The sequence below is a fragment of the Melospiza melodia genome, chromosome 5, assembly GCF_035770615.1.
Source record: "Melospiza melodia melodia isolate bMelMel2 chromosome 5, bMelMel2.pri, whole genome shotgun sequence".
Taxonomy (NCBI): Eukaryota; Metazoa; Chordata; class Aves; order Passeriformes; family Passerellidae; genus Melospiza; species Melospiza melodia.
In genome coordinates, this window is record NC_086198.1 from 12,496,039 (window position 1) to 12,512,374 (window position 16,336).

The window sequence follows — 16,336 nt, forward strand, 5'->3', positions numbered from 1 at the left end:
CTATTCAAGGCCCATCCTGGCCTTGAAGGTTTCCAGGGATGATGTATCTGCCACTTCTTGGGGCAACGTGTTCCAGTCTTTCACCATCCTCATTGTAACACCTTTCTTTCTTTTATCTAATCTAAATTGACCCTTCCTCTGTTTAAAACCAATAGCCCCTGCCATATCACAACAGGCCCTACTAAAAAGTTTGTCCCTGTCTTTCTTATAGGCTCCCTCAAGTGCTGCTCCATTAAGTGCTCCCCCAGAGCCTTCTCTTCTCCAGGCTGAACAATCCCAGCTCCCTCATCCCTTTCTCCTAGAAGAGGTCCTGTAATCATCCCTTCATCCTTTACATGATCTTGGTGTCCTTCCTCTGGACTCTCTCTAACAGGTTGTCATCCTTCCTGTGCTGGGGACCCCAGAGGTGGGTGCAGCTCTGCAGGTGGGGTCTCACAAGGGCAGGGCAGAAGGGCAGAACAGTCTCCCTGGCCCTGCTGGCCACACTGCTTTAAAGGTAGCCCAGGATATGGTTGGCTTACAGGGTGGCAAGTGCACGTTGCTGGTGTGAGACCACACCACTGCACCTCATCCAGGCTACGCATAATGATAAAAATATCTCAGCCAGTGAACGTGGCCGAATGCCTCGTGAGTTACAGATGACTCAAAGCTTTGGTGGCCTCTGACATCGTGGAGCATGTGAAATCCCTGACACAGCTGCATGACCTGGCTCAGAGAGAGAAATGCCTCAGTGTGGTTCCACTGATTTCTCACTAAGTGTTCCCAGATGGCAGCAGATGCCTTTTCCTTCTGTTAAGGGTTCCCAGATGCAATGTGTAACAGCACTCCGTGCCGATCACCTCTCCTACCCAACATCTGTACAGATGTGTGGGAATGATTACAATGCAGTATATGGACTGCAGTGATTAATATAAATGCTATTTTATATTTTCTTTCAATCTGGGAATTACAACTGCCCTCTGACACATCCAATATTGAGAACATGCTGAGAGAGAGATGAAAACCAGCTTGATGAAGCTCAAGTCCAGACATATAGACATGAATTACAGGAGAAAGCCTTCAGAGAACACAACGAATCAAAGAATGAGAGGTTTCTGGGATGGATTAGAAGAGTCCAAGAAATAAAGAGGCTCATTTTGATCAGCAGCATTCCCAGAAGGACTATAACTTCGCAGAAGTCAGACCCCAGAACTCTTCTGCCCCTTCTGTTTTTGCACAGGTACCTTGCCTCCATGATACCATTGAGTACAGGACATGGCCATGTTGCACCATTCTTCTGCTTGGGAATCAAGGAGCACCCTGAGGAGCCCAAACCAAGTATTGATAGTACGTCCATTAGTCAACACAAATGTCTGAAAGAGATTGTTGGCCTTGGAGCAATTATTGTGACATTCATCCTTTGGGATGAAACATATTTTGTTTTCAGACCTTAGGAAGGCTGGATATTCTGCATTTCTAAATATTTATGGGATAATAGTCACTTCGGACAATTTGCCCATTTTACCACGCATCACCATTTTCCACGCAGCCTGCCATTTCTCTCATAAAATATAAACCCAGGCAAAACCTAAAGTCTCTCTCCTTCCCCCTATTTCCAGGCCTTGTGCGTGTGTATAACCTCGAGAAAGCAATGCTCCTTCTCTGCGGATTATCCCCGAGTCACTTAAGGCCGCCGAGAGGCAGGCCCAGGGGCGGGCAAGCGCCGCAGCCATCGCGGGCTCCCGGGGCCCGGCCGCCCGCCCGCCCCCGCCGGTGGGCGGAGCGCCGAGCGGCCCCGACCCGCGGGCGGCCGGGATCGCGGGCGGCGCCACCGCGCCAGCGGGCAGCTGCGGCATGTCGCACCCGTCCCCTGTCGCCCGGCCCGGCAAGGCCAGCAACCCCCGCGCCTTCTTCGATGTGGACATCGGGGGCGAGCGAGGTGGGGAGGGGGCGCGACGGAGCGCGGGCGAGCGCCCCGGGCCGAGGCGCAGTGCGGGCCGCGCGGGGCCCGGGCCCGGCTGCAGGAGCGGCTCCGGGCCGGGCCGGGCCGCAGCGCTCAGGACGTGGGGGGACCCCTGGGCCGGGCCGGGCCGGGCGCTGCCCTGCGGGCTGCGAGCACACAGCCCCGGCAGCGGGAGGAGGAGGAGGGCGTCCCGCCGCGAACGGGCCTCCCCCGCCGGAGCGAACGGGCCCGAGGAACATGGCGAGAAAGGCAACATGGCAGCACAGGGCCCGGCCGGGGGCCCCGGTGGCGATGCCGGGGGTCGGGCACGGCGTTCCCATGGCAGCCGGCGCTGCCCGGCCTCGGCTCCCGGCGCTGCCCACGTGTGCGGCCGCTCCCGCGCCGCTCTCCACGTGCTGCGCCGTGCCGAGCGCGGCCTCGCCCGCTCGGAGCCGCCCCCGGCCCCCGTGGCTGGGCCCCGCGGAGCTGCCGCGGCACGGCCAGCCTGGCCTGGGGCCGCGCCGGCAGCGGGGGCTGTGCGGGGAAAGCTCGGGGAAACCGCAGCCCTGCTTCTCTGGGCAGCGCCAGTGCTGCCAGAGGTCACTCAGAAATCTGGGCAAACGGTCAAAATCGAAAGAAGGAAACAACAGCAAGTTAGCTGGGGTACTACGTGAAAGGCTTAAAAATTTTACATGGAAAAAGATAGGGACTGCCTAAATCATGTCAGGATACTGCTTTTCACTTATTCATTCTGTTACTCAGAAGAATAGAAGAAGAAAGTATGAGATGATTTGCCTTTTACTGCCTTTCAGTTGTCTAATTTGTTTTCATTCCTGTATTAATTAGAATCAATATATTTACATTTAGCTACCGGTAGAGTGAAGTTATGTTAATTAATTGACTGTGAGGCTGATGAGAAAACAGGAGTGTCAACTGATGGAGGCTGCTAGGAGTGAGAAATAGCTCTGTGAGAAGCCAGTTAGTGAAGGAATGACAATTCAGCACAGAATCCATTTATCAGCAATTACGGGATCTGTTTGCTACTCAAGTTTAATTCCCTTCAGTTAAAACATGTACAGCAATTGTTAAACAATTGCTTGTGGTGTCTCCAATTGTAAATAGCCATTATTCATATGCATATAAAGTGTATCACTGTGTCTTAGTCAAATTCAGGTTTAAGAGAGTGAGGGGTAAGGGATGTGTTTAGCATGAGCTTTTTTATGGATTAAAAGTCTCCACAAAACAGTCATTGTATTGTATCTACTTTTGATTGAACAAACTACATAAATACTAAAATTGACATAAGTGTGCATATTAAAATTCATAATTTGGCTTTAATATATGTATGTGTGATTTCCCACACACCTTTTTTTTTGTCAGAAAATGCGTTTGGCATTTTCATTAGTTTTTGGCAGAATCTGCCTTTATTCCTGCTACATTATTCTTGACAGGGGAATTCATTGTTGGTAATAACATTGCTAAAAACCCAATGTAACTCTGCAAGCAATTGCCACAGAGCAACTCCAAGATGGAAATTGAATAGTAATTGAAATAATAATAATAATAAAGCTTGAAACATTAATTTCTTTTGACGTACAATGCTCAACGCGTCACCGTGCCTAGGACAAGACTTAAAAATGTCTTATTCTCTCTTTGTCATTTCAGTTGGACGCATTGTCTTTGAATTATTTGCTGATGTTGTACCTAAAACTGCTGAGAATTTCCGTGCGCTGTGTACAGGAGAAAAAGGAACAGGACCTACCACTGGAAAACCTCTCCATTATAAAGGATGTCCTTTCCACAGGAGTAAGTTCTGGGAAATCCTCTGTTTTCCTATTGGTAACAAAAGTTGTCTACCATTGAAATAATATTAAAAAATATTTCAAGTACTTGTTAAAGAAACAACTTTACTGAAGGAAAGTTTTTCACTTTTTGATCCTCCAAATGATTATGTGTTCTTACCATGCACTGACAATAGTAAATTATAAATTTAGTAGGAATTTTGCAAAACTAGTTTACTCTGAGTTGTAAACAGGTTGAAATGAATTTCAGGTAAAGGTTTAAATACCAAGTGATAACCACATAACTGAAAAGGAGTACTTAGGTGACTTGGTAAATAAAACCAGATTTTGGTTCCATTTAGGTGCTGGCGACAAGGATTGCTTTTCATCTTAGAGTTGTTTAGCTTTTTGGGTTTTTTCCTTGTGCCTTGCTGAGACATTTCATAACTATTTTCTTTTACAGTTATTAAGGAATTTATGGTTCAAGGTGGAGATTTCTCAAACCAAAATGGCACAGGTGGAGAAAGTATATATGGTGAAAAATTTGAAGATGAAAACTTTCATTATCAGGTACTCTGTTAAAAACACTGATTGTATTCAGTTGTTGTGTTTCAGTGATGTTACTCCTGCTGCAGTAATAACAATTGTCAGCATGGGCACTAACCATTTTCATGTCATGTTGTATGTGGTAGCACATGACAGACTCTAAACAACACTGACTAAAGCCTTACACATATCACTGTCCCATGGTTAAAGCAAAGCCCTGAATGCAGTTGTACTTGCCCCCTTCTTCTAAGTTGTACTTACTTTAGGAGAAGAAAATACAGCAATCCTCCACTAATCAGATAACAAAATCCTGTATCAGATTGACAAAATCACAGAGTCTGTTAGGTTGGAAAACACTTGTAGCATCAACGAGTCCAAGCCTTGACCAAACAGCACCTTGTCAAGTGGAGTATAGCACTAGGTGCCATATATTGACAGGTCTTGAACACCTCCAGGGATGATGACTCCACCACATCCCTGGGCAGCGCATCCCCTTCTGTCAAGAAATTCCTCACAAGGCCCAACCTTAACCTCTCCTTGTGCAACTTGAGGCCATTTCCTCCTATCCTGTTGCTGATTGCCTGGGAGAACAGACTGACCCCCCACCTTGCTTTCAGGTAGTTGTAGGGAGTGATAAGGTCACCCTTGAACATTCTTTTCTCAAAAACCTCAGCTCCCTCAGCCACTCCTCACAAGACTGAAAGGACTTAAGTTTGGAGCAGTAACTGGCAATGTTACTCCAGTGTTCATCATAAAGATAATTCCAGTTGTGTTCTCTGAAGTCTGACACTCTGGTGGTGCCCACAGCACTGCTGCTAACAGTGTCTGTCTGTTGGTACTGTCACAGGATCACATCCCTGAAGATGACTTTGTGTCATTATGTGTTTGGTTGTTCCTTGAGATCAAGAGGTAGTTGTGAATATGATACAAATGATTCCTGTTTCTGTACTTCTCAGCTCTAACAAATGTTGTCAGAGTGCCAGAGATATGTTGAAGAACGCATTTGGATCCTGTACAGAGTCTTAAGAGCATGATTCCTGTTATCTATTTGCCAAGTATGTTAGGATTTCACTGGGAATTTAAATGTCTCTGTTAGGTAGAAATTCACTAGCTCTTGCATTTAATCCAGCAGCCCTGCAGTGTTCTCACCCACTATCTCAGAAAACAGAGTTGTTTTTGTTGATATTTGAGGACACTGGAACTGTTTGTTCTTGTGCTGGTTGCATGGACTGTTGCAAATTGCAGTAAACTGCAAAACTTTTGCCAGTAGTCAGTTTATCATCTCAGATCAGTCCCACTAGGCTTTTCTTGATGCCACTTCTCCAGCTAATGGCTCTGCTCTTGGGGAACACCCAACTTACACAACCCCAAGCAGTGTTACTATGGCATAGTTTTGCAAGCCTTGGATCTGTCAGAGAATCTGATTTTGTCCAGATTTTTTTGCTTGCTTTATAAGCTTACAAAATGACCACAGAAGCCGTAATGAGAAAGACACTCCATCTGTCTGCAGTGCTTTTCAAAACACAGCAAGAAGATTCATGAGTGACAAGAGTTTTCTTTATAGAGACTCTCGTAATTTGGGACTAAAATTGATAGTTGGTCCCAGACAAAATGGGGTTGGGTATAAGTGGGGAAACTGAAGGCACCAGACTGCTCTCTATAATTTCCAACTTATCCCCCCACATCTTTACAGACAAAAGGTAAACCTGCAGGTTTAAGGCAACACCAGAACTTATTGTTACTTGTTTTTTTTGTTTACAAACTATTGCTGTCTAGCACTAGCTGTAACTGGGGAGAGGGGGAGGAAAAGCTAAGATTTACAGGGCTTAGGCAGTGAAGCAGTGACCAGCCTCAAATGGTATTTGCAAAAATCTGCTGTGGGGCAACCCTTCTGTTTAACTTGTTTGCCAGCAACTACAATGCAAAGTGTCAGATATTTGTTTTGGAGGCTGCAATCCTACCAGCTGCCTTCTCTTGCTCTGGGACACAGGCTCCTCTGTCATTTGCCATCTCTGACTCCCAGGGCAAGTTTCAAGGTTAGAACAGATAAAGCCAAGATTCCAGTAGCTTTCTGTTGCTGGGTGCCATTCTGGCTCTTAGCTGTGGAACCTTTTCCCAGAGTTCCTAAGCCAAATCCCGACTGAAAAGATTCAGACTTACTGTGCCTTAGGACCAAGTAAACAGTTCAGGCAAGGAGGTCTCCCTACCTACCACTATGGAAATCCAAACACTAAGTGGGAAAACAGTTTTCAAAACAACAGGTTCTTGAAGTTGGTACAGAATGTAGGGAAAAAGCAGATGCTTACATACACCAGGCTCAGACTGTTATCTCAAACTAATCAACCTCTCATTGAGCTCTGAAATCTGTTTCTATGTCCTCTGTGCTATCATCACTTTTTGTTCCTCCTCTCCTTCCCACAGTACCAAGTTTCTTAACAGTACCACAGCATGAATGCTTTAGATGTGTACCAGTGTCTAGGTATAACATCCTCACTTAGATTAAATGGAGTTCCTTGCACTTAGTAACCAGACCAACTTGGGGAGAGTAACAACTTCATGGCTGGGTTGTGCCACTTAAACAAGACATTCACAACATGTAATAAAAAATACATTTTTGCAGTGCAGAATAATCTATGTGCTGGGACAAGAAAAGTCTTAGTTCAAAAAAGGAAAAGGTTCTTGCAAGAAACAGGATAAACAGTATCTTCTTACATTAGGCTGTTTAACAATTTTCTTTTAGTTTGAGGCCTGGTGGCCTAAGTGGCAGAACAATTATATGGTTAAAAATCCCAACAGACTAAAAACTGCATCTCTAGGAAAGGGAAGGAGATTAAAAATCTCCAAACAAAATGACCAAATCATTAATTTCAAAGACCACAGTCCTCTAAACTCCATAGTTCTACACCATACTTTGTGTGCATAATCCTTTTAAAATTCACATTACATACCCATCTTAGTAGCTCAACATTAAAGTTGGTTTCAGTGGTGTGTAGCCTCACTTCTTGAGGCCAGTGGTCTTAAATAATTCAGTGAGGAACTTCACTCCTTTCTCAGGTGATCTGCCTAAACTCATCAGCTGTGTAGGGGGTGGATTGTAGAAGCAGGAGACAGGTGTTACAACATAAGGTCACACGTGGCTGTGCTTGCTGGATTGGTAGGGGGCAGGTAAAGACCCTGAGCTGAGCATTTGCCCTCTTCAGTCAGGGTGGGTAAAATTAGTTGGCACCTGTATGCAGTTGGTTTACGAAGTTGCTATGGCTGTCGTGGTTATGTTTATGATCAGCCTTACAGAACCTTCCATATGATTTTATAACATATTTTAAATGCTGATGGTGATTTTTTTTCCCCCCCAATGCAGCATGACAAACCAGGTCTGCTGAGCATGGCAAATGCAGGACCTGGTACTAATGGCTCTCAGTTCTTTATTACAACGGTGCCTACTCCTCACCTGGATGGGAAACATGTGGTGTTTGGCCAAGTGATCAAAGGAATGGGTGTAGTTAAAATACTAGAAAACGTTGAAGTGAAAGGAGAAAATCCTGCTAAGGTAAGCAAAAGGCAAAGCACTGAGGGATGATGTTTATTATTTCATTGTATGATGTGTAATCATTTCTTCTAAATTCCTGGTGTACTATTTAGAACTATTAAATGTTAGTTATTTTTGCTAACTGGTAATTTCCATTTTACTGTCCTTGTTAAGAGGCTTTTGTTCTTGCACAAACCATTTATTGTTCAACATAGCTGTGAGGGTGGAAGCCTTTCCCAGAAGTGTAGGATGGGTGATGAAATGAAAAGGTGGAATTCACAATCCCACCTAAATGATACGTAATTCTTATAATTTTTATGTCAGAAGTCATGTTTCTGAAAAAGCAATGGGTGTGTAGGTCATAGCAGCTTGTGGGTGTTGGATGAATTAATACATCTAACTTTAAAAGTCTTGCCAGTTGAAGAAAGAACCATCTTCTCTAATGTAGAAGAGTTTCCATGTCTTGTTTTTTGCTGCACTTCAGCTTGCTGCCAGTTCCTCTTGCAGCCTCCCTGTGAAGCGTGGGTATGGTGTTTTAGGAATGCTGATCCTCTGAACACAACACTTGGTGTGATAAAAGCCTTTTGATGAGGATAGGCTAATGATGTGATGGGTTTCTGAAATAAATGCACCCAAACAACAGATGAAAAAGCCTTTTTATGGACTTTCAAAAATTTCAAAGAGCACTTGGAAGTTACTGCTTTTTTAAAAATTGTCTTAATAAGCAATACTACTATTTACACTTCATTTTTTCAGTTGTGTGTCATAGCCGAATGTGGAGAGCTAAAGGAAGGAGATGACTGGGGAATTACTCCCCAGGATGGATCTGGAGATGCTCATCCAGATTTTCCTGAAGATTCAGATATAGACTTAAAAGATGTAAGTATTTTTCTTCTTGGGTATTTTACAGATTGCAAGACTTGTAGGTGATCTGAGTTACATGGTGTCTATGATGATGTTAATTAAGCTTTTTTTCTTAAGAATGGAATGAGGCCCTGGTTAAATGGTGACATTCCATTTTAAGAAAGGGAAGGCTGTGTGGGAAGGGATTGTTACCTCTTTTTTTTTTTTTCAGTGCTAATTTCAGCCCATTTTTTCCCCCCAGTAACTAAAACCTCACTTAAAATTGTCACACTTATTTTCTGTTCTTGATTTCTTTTTATTTCTGTTTGTGCTGTAATGTCAGGTTGCAATTACTAGAACTCCATCCTGCAGACAACTAACTTAATGTTGTTATCTACACACTTTTAAAAATACTCAGCCTTTAACAGACTCTGCCCCACTTATTAGAAATAAAGGATTGGCCTTTTTAAAAGATTTTTAGTACATCAGAGGTAGTTGTTCATTATTCCCAGTAGTTGTTTACTTTTTAGATTGTTCAAACCTGCAGAAGATCTGTTGTTGGAAGTCAGGGAGCAGACTGGTGAAAGCAGCTCTTCTGCAGGGTTTTAATTTCTCATGTAGGCGAACTAGACAAACTGTGTAAGTCAAACAGTGATTTCTGAGAGGGGGAAGAAAAGGGGGCTGCATGAGTAGATTCCAAATAGAGAATTAGAATAGTAAAAATCCATTTGAGCTAGAAAACAAACTCCTTGGCTTTTGAGAAGCACTTCAACTTATGAAAATGCTTTTGGATAGCCTTTGATGTGGTGTAGAATTGAAGTTGGCAATTGCCTGTGCCCTTTAACTTAAAACTTGTTCATATAAACCAACTACAGAAGCCATGGTAACATTGGTCTCACACTGATCAGTTTTTGCCAAGGTTACTGATTCTAGTAGGGTAAAATAGGCAGCTGTAATGATAAACTATTTATAATTACCACTAGAGAAGTAACTTGAAGTGTATACAGTTGTGGAAGTAGAAATGATGGACTTGATAAAGACAGGCAGTTCTTTTCTCCTTCCATTGATAACATTAAGTGTTCAGAGAGAAGGAGAATTGTGTTGACATGACTTCCACTTTGAGCATGTGCAGGGTTCACGTGAGTGATACTGTTTTGAGAAGCAGAAGACAACATTTCGCCAGGAATAAGGCAGTCTTGGTTGAATACTTTGCTTGTAAATTTATCTTCTTTTCTTTGAATAATGGTCAACACCTTTATATATAGCTCTATGTGGGTAGCAGCATTTAGAGAAAAGAGTTGGACTACTCTGTCTTCTCTAGTATTTTCTCACCATTTATATTGTAGAAAAGCCACTAGGAATTTCATCTTTCAGATCTTTGTGTTACATAAAGTAGAGGATATTACAGAAGTAGTTTGAAGGTAGTATTTTGTTTGAAATTGGAGTATTTCTATTCTGAGATCTTATAAACCTTAAAAGAGGATGGGCCTGGGATCATACTGTTAAACATTAGTTAATTCATGACTTCTTTCATAAATACATTCATCCTTTATATTTCCCATCTATTTCATTAGGTTGACAAGATTGTGGCCATAGCAGAAGACACAAAGAATATAGGAAATACTTTCTTCAAATCGCAAAATTGGGCAATGGCAGCTAAAAAGTATAGTAAAAGTTTACGGTAAGGCTCTCATCCCTCAATCAGGTGGTTCCTGTAACCCAAATGAATCTGACTCTTAAGCAATGATTTGTGCCTTTAAAAGGTGCCTGGTGCAGTGCTCTTTTCTTTTTTAAACAAAGATCCTTCTGAATCTTGAAAACATCTGGTTGATTTTTAGCTACATAGTCAAGTAAGTCTTCCACTCTGTGCTAGGTAAGAAGTATTGCTGAGAACTGCCTAAGTACTCTTTATAATAATGCCACTGTGCAGGTACATACCTGGGAAGAAAAGCATAGTAGTATCCAGGGTAGCTAATGGACAGCAAGGAAGGGAAATGATTTTCTATGATTTATAAAAAGCAGTAGCTTTAGGAAATTGAGAAGTTCAAAAGACCAATGTGGCCCTTACTCATTCATTATTGTTTTTTTTTTCTGTGGGTCCATACCATCATCCTGACTTCATTAATAATTCAGACTTGCCTTCAAAATCATAGTCTTTCTGCTTTTGCTTCCATACTGTTCCTTTCATATTTTCATGCTTTTTGTTTTAAGTATGTGAACATCTCTTAAAAATAAAGTTACACTTACTGACCTTTATCCAAACCTTCTTAATGATCAGTGGTTAAGCAACAGTGACAAAAATGTAAGAAAGAAAAATCAGGAATATTTAATGCTTCAGCTGAGATTTTATCAGACTGGGTTTCAAATAAATGTCACCTTTCTGAACCATAAAATGAATCCTTTAATTGCAGATATTAACCCAAGATGCAGTGTCTCAACCTGCCCTTAAAAAGCCCATCATAGAAACAGAAACCCCAAAGTAAAAAGGATTTCTATGCAAACCTTTTGGAAACTGTACTTAAAAAAGGCTGGAATGGATCTTGAAGGATCTTTGTTGTATCTGTCCATTTTCTCTCCCCATTCTTACGTAAATGCCAGGTATAATTACACCATCCCTTCCAGTTAGGTGTCTTGCTCACTTTTAAGCACATCCAGTGAAAGCTCTTCCTGTTTGAGCTGCTTTGGTGCTTATTTGTCCTTGTAGGTGGAAATCATAGTAATTTTCTAGACTAAATGAATCTGATCTTTCCAGCTTTTCCTTATAGGCCATACTTTTATGGACATGCCCTGTAAATGTAGCTTAGAATCTAATACTTCATGTAGGATGGTGACCTTTAGCTGGCACTTCACTAGAACTGATAGGAAGAGAATAGCTCTTGCCAGGGTATCCCATGGCTTAGGTACAATCTACCTGGCACACCATCTGAAAATGCTTTTTTCTTTTCACCTACAGTAACCATTCCAATCTTATGTTCTTTTTCTTGTTTTATTGCTTCTTAGCATTTAAAAAAAAATACATTTTACATGTTAGAATTGACACCTTTTTTTTTAAACAAAAAGAAAGTATTACTTCCTATTATCTCCCTTGATACTTACTCCACTGATTCTTAAACTTGGAAGCTCTAACCTTATGTCCAGAATGGTTGCAGTCTTTAATGTTTTGGTGTGATTTATAAATATTATACATGTGTTCCATTTGTTTTGAACATAATACAGATTTGTGTTATAACTCACCTTTTACATGTTTGCTCTTTCTTCTTGTTCTCATCTTCAGCAAGTGGAACAAGCACTAGAACTGCATCTAATTTAGAAACACAAAGCTTCTAATTTACTTTTTAAGTATTGCTAATTTTTGTGATACAAAGGTTGTATATGAACAACAAAAAAGACAGGGCATGCAAAAAGTGAACTTCCATAGGCCCTGATCTGCAAAGACTACATTAATTCATAGCATGCTTAAAATGTGAATGTATGCAAGCACAATTTTTGTTTTTTAAATAGAACTCAGAGAAGTTCTATCAAATAGACCATTAAGGAGTTAAAACTTTGTATCCACAGCAGACCTTTGCCACTGAAAATAAAAACCAGACAGCATTAGCACATTGTAAATTAAGAAATGTGCTTTCAAAACAGAGATGTAGTAACTGCTGTGGCTCTATCCTGAACCAGTGTCAGTTTTGAAGTTCAGGAAAAGTCATGAAGGAGGACAGTGGGAAGAAGATGATGTTACTAATGCTAATAAACCACACTCCTTTACAAAGTAAAGTTAGCTTCAGATTTTAGCTACAAATGCCTAACCTAATTAAAAGGTTATTGAAGGAACTCAAGAAGAGATGAAGCTTCTCGTGAACATGGAAGGTGCAGTGGTGGTGTTGATTTTCTAGCACTGATGAGCAACGTGTTTTTTGAGAGTAAACTTGAGATAAAGTCTGATGTTTTCCTGCAGTAGAATAGTGCATTTGTCTAAGAAAAAGTGTGTGCTAATACAGTGGAGGACTAAGAGTTGCAGGAAAACATTCCTTAGTGAGAGTTGATTGGTTTTTTAGGGCAGGGTTTATGTATTTAGTTTAATAAGGATTTGTAACAGTTGAATTGAAGCTGCTTTAGAAGTAGTGTGGATAGGTTGGTTCACACATATCTGTGGAGAGATAGCTAAGGGCAGGACAAAAACTGAAGTTGCAACACTAACCCATGTTGTGTATGAATCTGTTTTTCTGCAGGTATGTAGAAGCTTCTGAAGAAGTGGCAGAGGAGGCAGACAAGCCCAAGTTAAAGACTGTTGCTTTGACCTGTGTTCTAAACATTGGTGCTTGCAAACTAAAACTGTCAGATTGGCAGGGAGCCATTGACAGCTGTTCAGAGGTAAATGTAATGTTCAGTATCTTGGTCAAGAATTGGCCTGTGTAGACACAAGACCACAAAGCTTTTTAAAGTCTTTGGACAAGCTTATGATTTGAAAGTAAACAAGTAGAAGCTTATGGTGAAGTTAGTACTAACTTTCCAATATGTGGCTTTTTAAAAAGATTCTGAAATTGAAATGAATCATTAGAAACAAACAAAAGAGGGCTGTTGCTTACTGCCAGGAAAAAAGCACATCATTGTCAGTTTGGATTGTAGAGCTACTTCTTACATTACAAAGAGTTAAACTGTTTTTCCTCTTTTGAGTGAAAGAGGAATACTTTTCTCTGGAAGACAAATATGAGCAAAATGTTTTACTTGCCTCTAGATTTGATGGCCTTGTATTTTATTCATGGCAGAGACTTTAACTAAATAACTAACCTTCCAGGTAGGCTTAATAGTAAAATAAAATGACTGAATAGCAAGAAAGAAACAAGATAATGATAAATCTGGAAAAAAAGAAAACCAGTAGAATTAAAGGAAAAAAAAAAAAAAAAAAAAAAGGAACCATGACATGGGCAGAGTGAAAATTTAGTAAATTTGAGGAAACTAAATAATTCCAATAATTATTCCAGTAAAATTCCAATAATACGAAGAAAACAGAGGAAAGAATGCTCTTATCTGTTAGCAAAGGATCCTGAGCAGCATCTCCTAGGGCCTTGTGCTGAAAGCAGGAGTCTCACCTTATCTGTGTGTGAGGTCATTAGAATGCTGCCTTGCTTTCTAGCTTGCTGATGGTGGAAAACCTTCATAAACCTATATTTAGAATGGACAAATGGGGAAGGAGGAAAGAAGAAAATAGTAAAAATATTGTGTAATGTGATATCTGTCACCTAGAAAATGGTAAAAACTGAAACAAAAATGGTAAAAACTGAAACGAAAATGGTAAAAACTGAAACAAAAGTGTTACAGGTAAAAATTACTATAACTAATAATACTTGCCATTGTGGGAAGAAAATGGCACTTCCTTTTTTTAAGAGTAAACAATTGTTAGATGAAGGCAACTCCACAGCTATAATAGACTTCTGTAAGTCATTCAGCTTATGTCTAATAACTGTGTCAGTGCTTTAATCAGAACACCAGTTTCCTAAAATTAGCTAGTAAAGTTCTAGGTAATTATTAATGAGAAACTGTACACTTTTACACTTTTATGATTTCATAAGGCCAAAAGCAATTTAAATTAACAGCCTGGAATACATGCATTGTTTGGTGTAAATAATGAATTATGAACAGCTGAACCTGTTCAAACAAACTTTGCATTGAAATAGCTGTAAGCACAATGGTCAAAGTAAAACCAAAGAATGCTACTTCTCTGTATACAATCCAGACTAATTCTTAGCACAGAAGAGGCTGAAGGCTTTATACTAGGTAGATCAATAGGAGCACCCACAGTAACACTTCCTTTCTATTAACAGCCAATACCCAAGTGATTTAAAAAATATGGATGTGTTGTCTATTAATGACTTAAGGTTAGTAAATTAAATTATTAAAGCAACACATTGCTGTGAAGACATTTCCTCTAAACACTGAGAAGCTATATTCTTTAAATTAAAGACACACAATAGAACTAACTGCAGTAAAAATGTGATCTTCACAGGCAAGATAAGGTAACAGCTAGCTGACCAAATTATCTGAGGTATTCTGAAAAAATGATCAAAGTAATCAAATAGTGGAACAATCTTTTTGCCCAGCCATTGTATTTCCTATTTTGATATTGTCATGTTAGAGCTGGCATATACACATTATTGAAAACATTCAGCTCAAAAAAGGCGTAATGACTGGAACTTGGCAAAGTTCCTGAAGCATGATGAGATGGATTGCTTGCATGTATTTTTCTAGCCCACAGTGAAAAAAAATCTTTACAGGAAATCTCTTTATTTATGATGCCATTTGAGGAGGTTTGGTGCGAAGGAAGGAGCTGCAATAGAGAGAGATGCCCTGTGAGACTTGAGGTTAGGATAATTTGAACTGCAGCAACTCCTCAGCCCTGACAGCTCTCTATATATACACACACACACACAGCAGCTGTTCCATTTGGGCCTCGTGTGTGCTCATCCTTCACAAAAGACCACTTTTGCTGCAGCGATACTGAAGCTGATTACTTGCTATTCAGTGTGCTGCATTATAGCATTCCTTTTTACACAGTTAATGTTTTGACAGCTTACCCTCAAACCAACTGTGAAGATTGTCTGCTGGTGTGAATTGTGCCATTTGTGGAGATGGGAGGCTGTGAAGTATAAGAAATGTTAATGTGACAATTTTATTAAATTTACAGGCTCTTAAAATAGATCCAGCAAATACTAAAGCTCTCTACAGACGGGCTCAAGGATGGCAGGGAATAAAAGATCTTGATCAAGCACTGGTAATGATCACTTCTTTTTGTCTTTTTAAATCTAAATTTCTGTCAGATCATTAATTTATATTTTTCTTTTATTTAAGGCTGATCTTAAAAAGGCTCATGAAATAGCCCCTGAAGACAAAGGTAAAATAAGCTGTTTCTTTAAAAATTCCCTTAATAATTTAGCAAAGTATCCAGGGTAGTATTCAGTTGGAATTAATACGAGTGTGATGTCTAAAATGCTAGCTTCTTAAACACTGATATTCTCTAAGCACAGAACCCACTGAAGTGGAAAACCTGATTTTATACAGCAGTGATGCTTCTGTTGCACTGGAAAACCTGCTTATGTAGGTCAGCAGCATCCCTCTTGAACTGTGTCTGTATCTCACAGGGCTCTAACTAGCTTAATTTCCTCCTCTAATTGGGTGAGATTTTTATCTCCTAAGTTCTGTATTGGCACCCACACCATGCTTGCTGCATGCTCCTCGATGTGGTTGCCTTACTAGTTGAAAAGTCCCTTACACAAAGCAAGGGACAAGGCCTTTGCTGCTAGTATCTGACCTAATCAAAGATTAAATGCAGTTTTATGAAATACAACATAGGTAAGTTCCAGCAGGTGTTAACCTATGAGGAGACCTAATTTAAAGAGATTACTGTAACTCTGTCATTTTCTTTTTGAGCAGCTATCCAGACGGAAACACTCAAAATCAAGCAGAAGATAAAAGCCCAAAGGGAGAAAGAGAAAGCAGCTTATGCTAAAATGTTTGCTTGATTTCTTTTTTCTCTATTCAATCTATGCACTAATTCATGCAAAAGGATAAGGATAAATGGAGTTGCTTCTTTCATTTGCCCTCTGCTGCAGGTTTCAGTGTTTACAACACAAAAGTCTAATAATAAAGACAAACTGTTCAAAGTTGATGTGGTTTTCTCCTTTTTAAGCTGTAGTAACTTGTGTTTTGCACCTCAGGTATTTTTCTGATGTA

The 16,336-nt window shown here is 40.5% G+C and overlaps 1 protein-coding gene across 1 annotated transcript; it reads left to right on the forward strand.

Moving 5' to 3' along the window:
* Nucleotides 1-1,785: 1,785 nt before the first annotated feature.
* PPID (peptidylprolyl isomerase D) lies at nucleotides 1,786-16,269 on the forward strand. The gene is made up of 10 exons (XM_063156301.1): nucleotides 1,786-1,918; nucleotides 3,587-3,727; nucleotides 4,166-4,272; nucleotides 7,607-7,795; nucleotides 8,531-8,653; nucleotides 10,192-10,298; nucleotides 12,838-12,979; nucleotides 15,291-15,377; nucleotides 15,455-15,497; nucleotides 16,037-16,269. The coding sequence occupies exons 1-10, from the start codon at nucleotides 1,834-1,836 to the stop codon at nucleotides 16,123-16,125; spliced, it is 1,113 nt and encodes a 370-aa protein (XP_063012371.1). The 5' UTR covers nucleotides 1,786-1,833; the 3' UTR covers nucleotides 16,126-16,269.
* The last annotated feature ends 67 nt before the right edge of the window (nucleotides 16,270-16,336 follow it).

Excerpts from the sequence above, each read along its gene's own strand:
- PPID (XM_063156301.1), top strand. The coding sequence starts at position 1,834 with ATGTCGCACCCGTCCCCTGTCGCCCGGCCCGGCAAGGCCAGCAACCCC. Across the intron at positions 3,728-4,165 it reads AGGATGTCCTTTCCACAGGA|TTATTAAGGAATTTATGGTT; the intron begins GTAAGTTCTGGG and ends TTTCTTTTACAG. Across the intron at positions 15,378-15,454 it reads AAGATCTTGATCAAGCACTG|GCTGATCTTAAAAAGGCTCA; the intron begins GTAATGATCACT and ends CTTTTATTTAAG.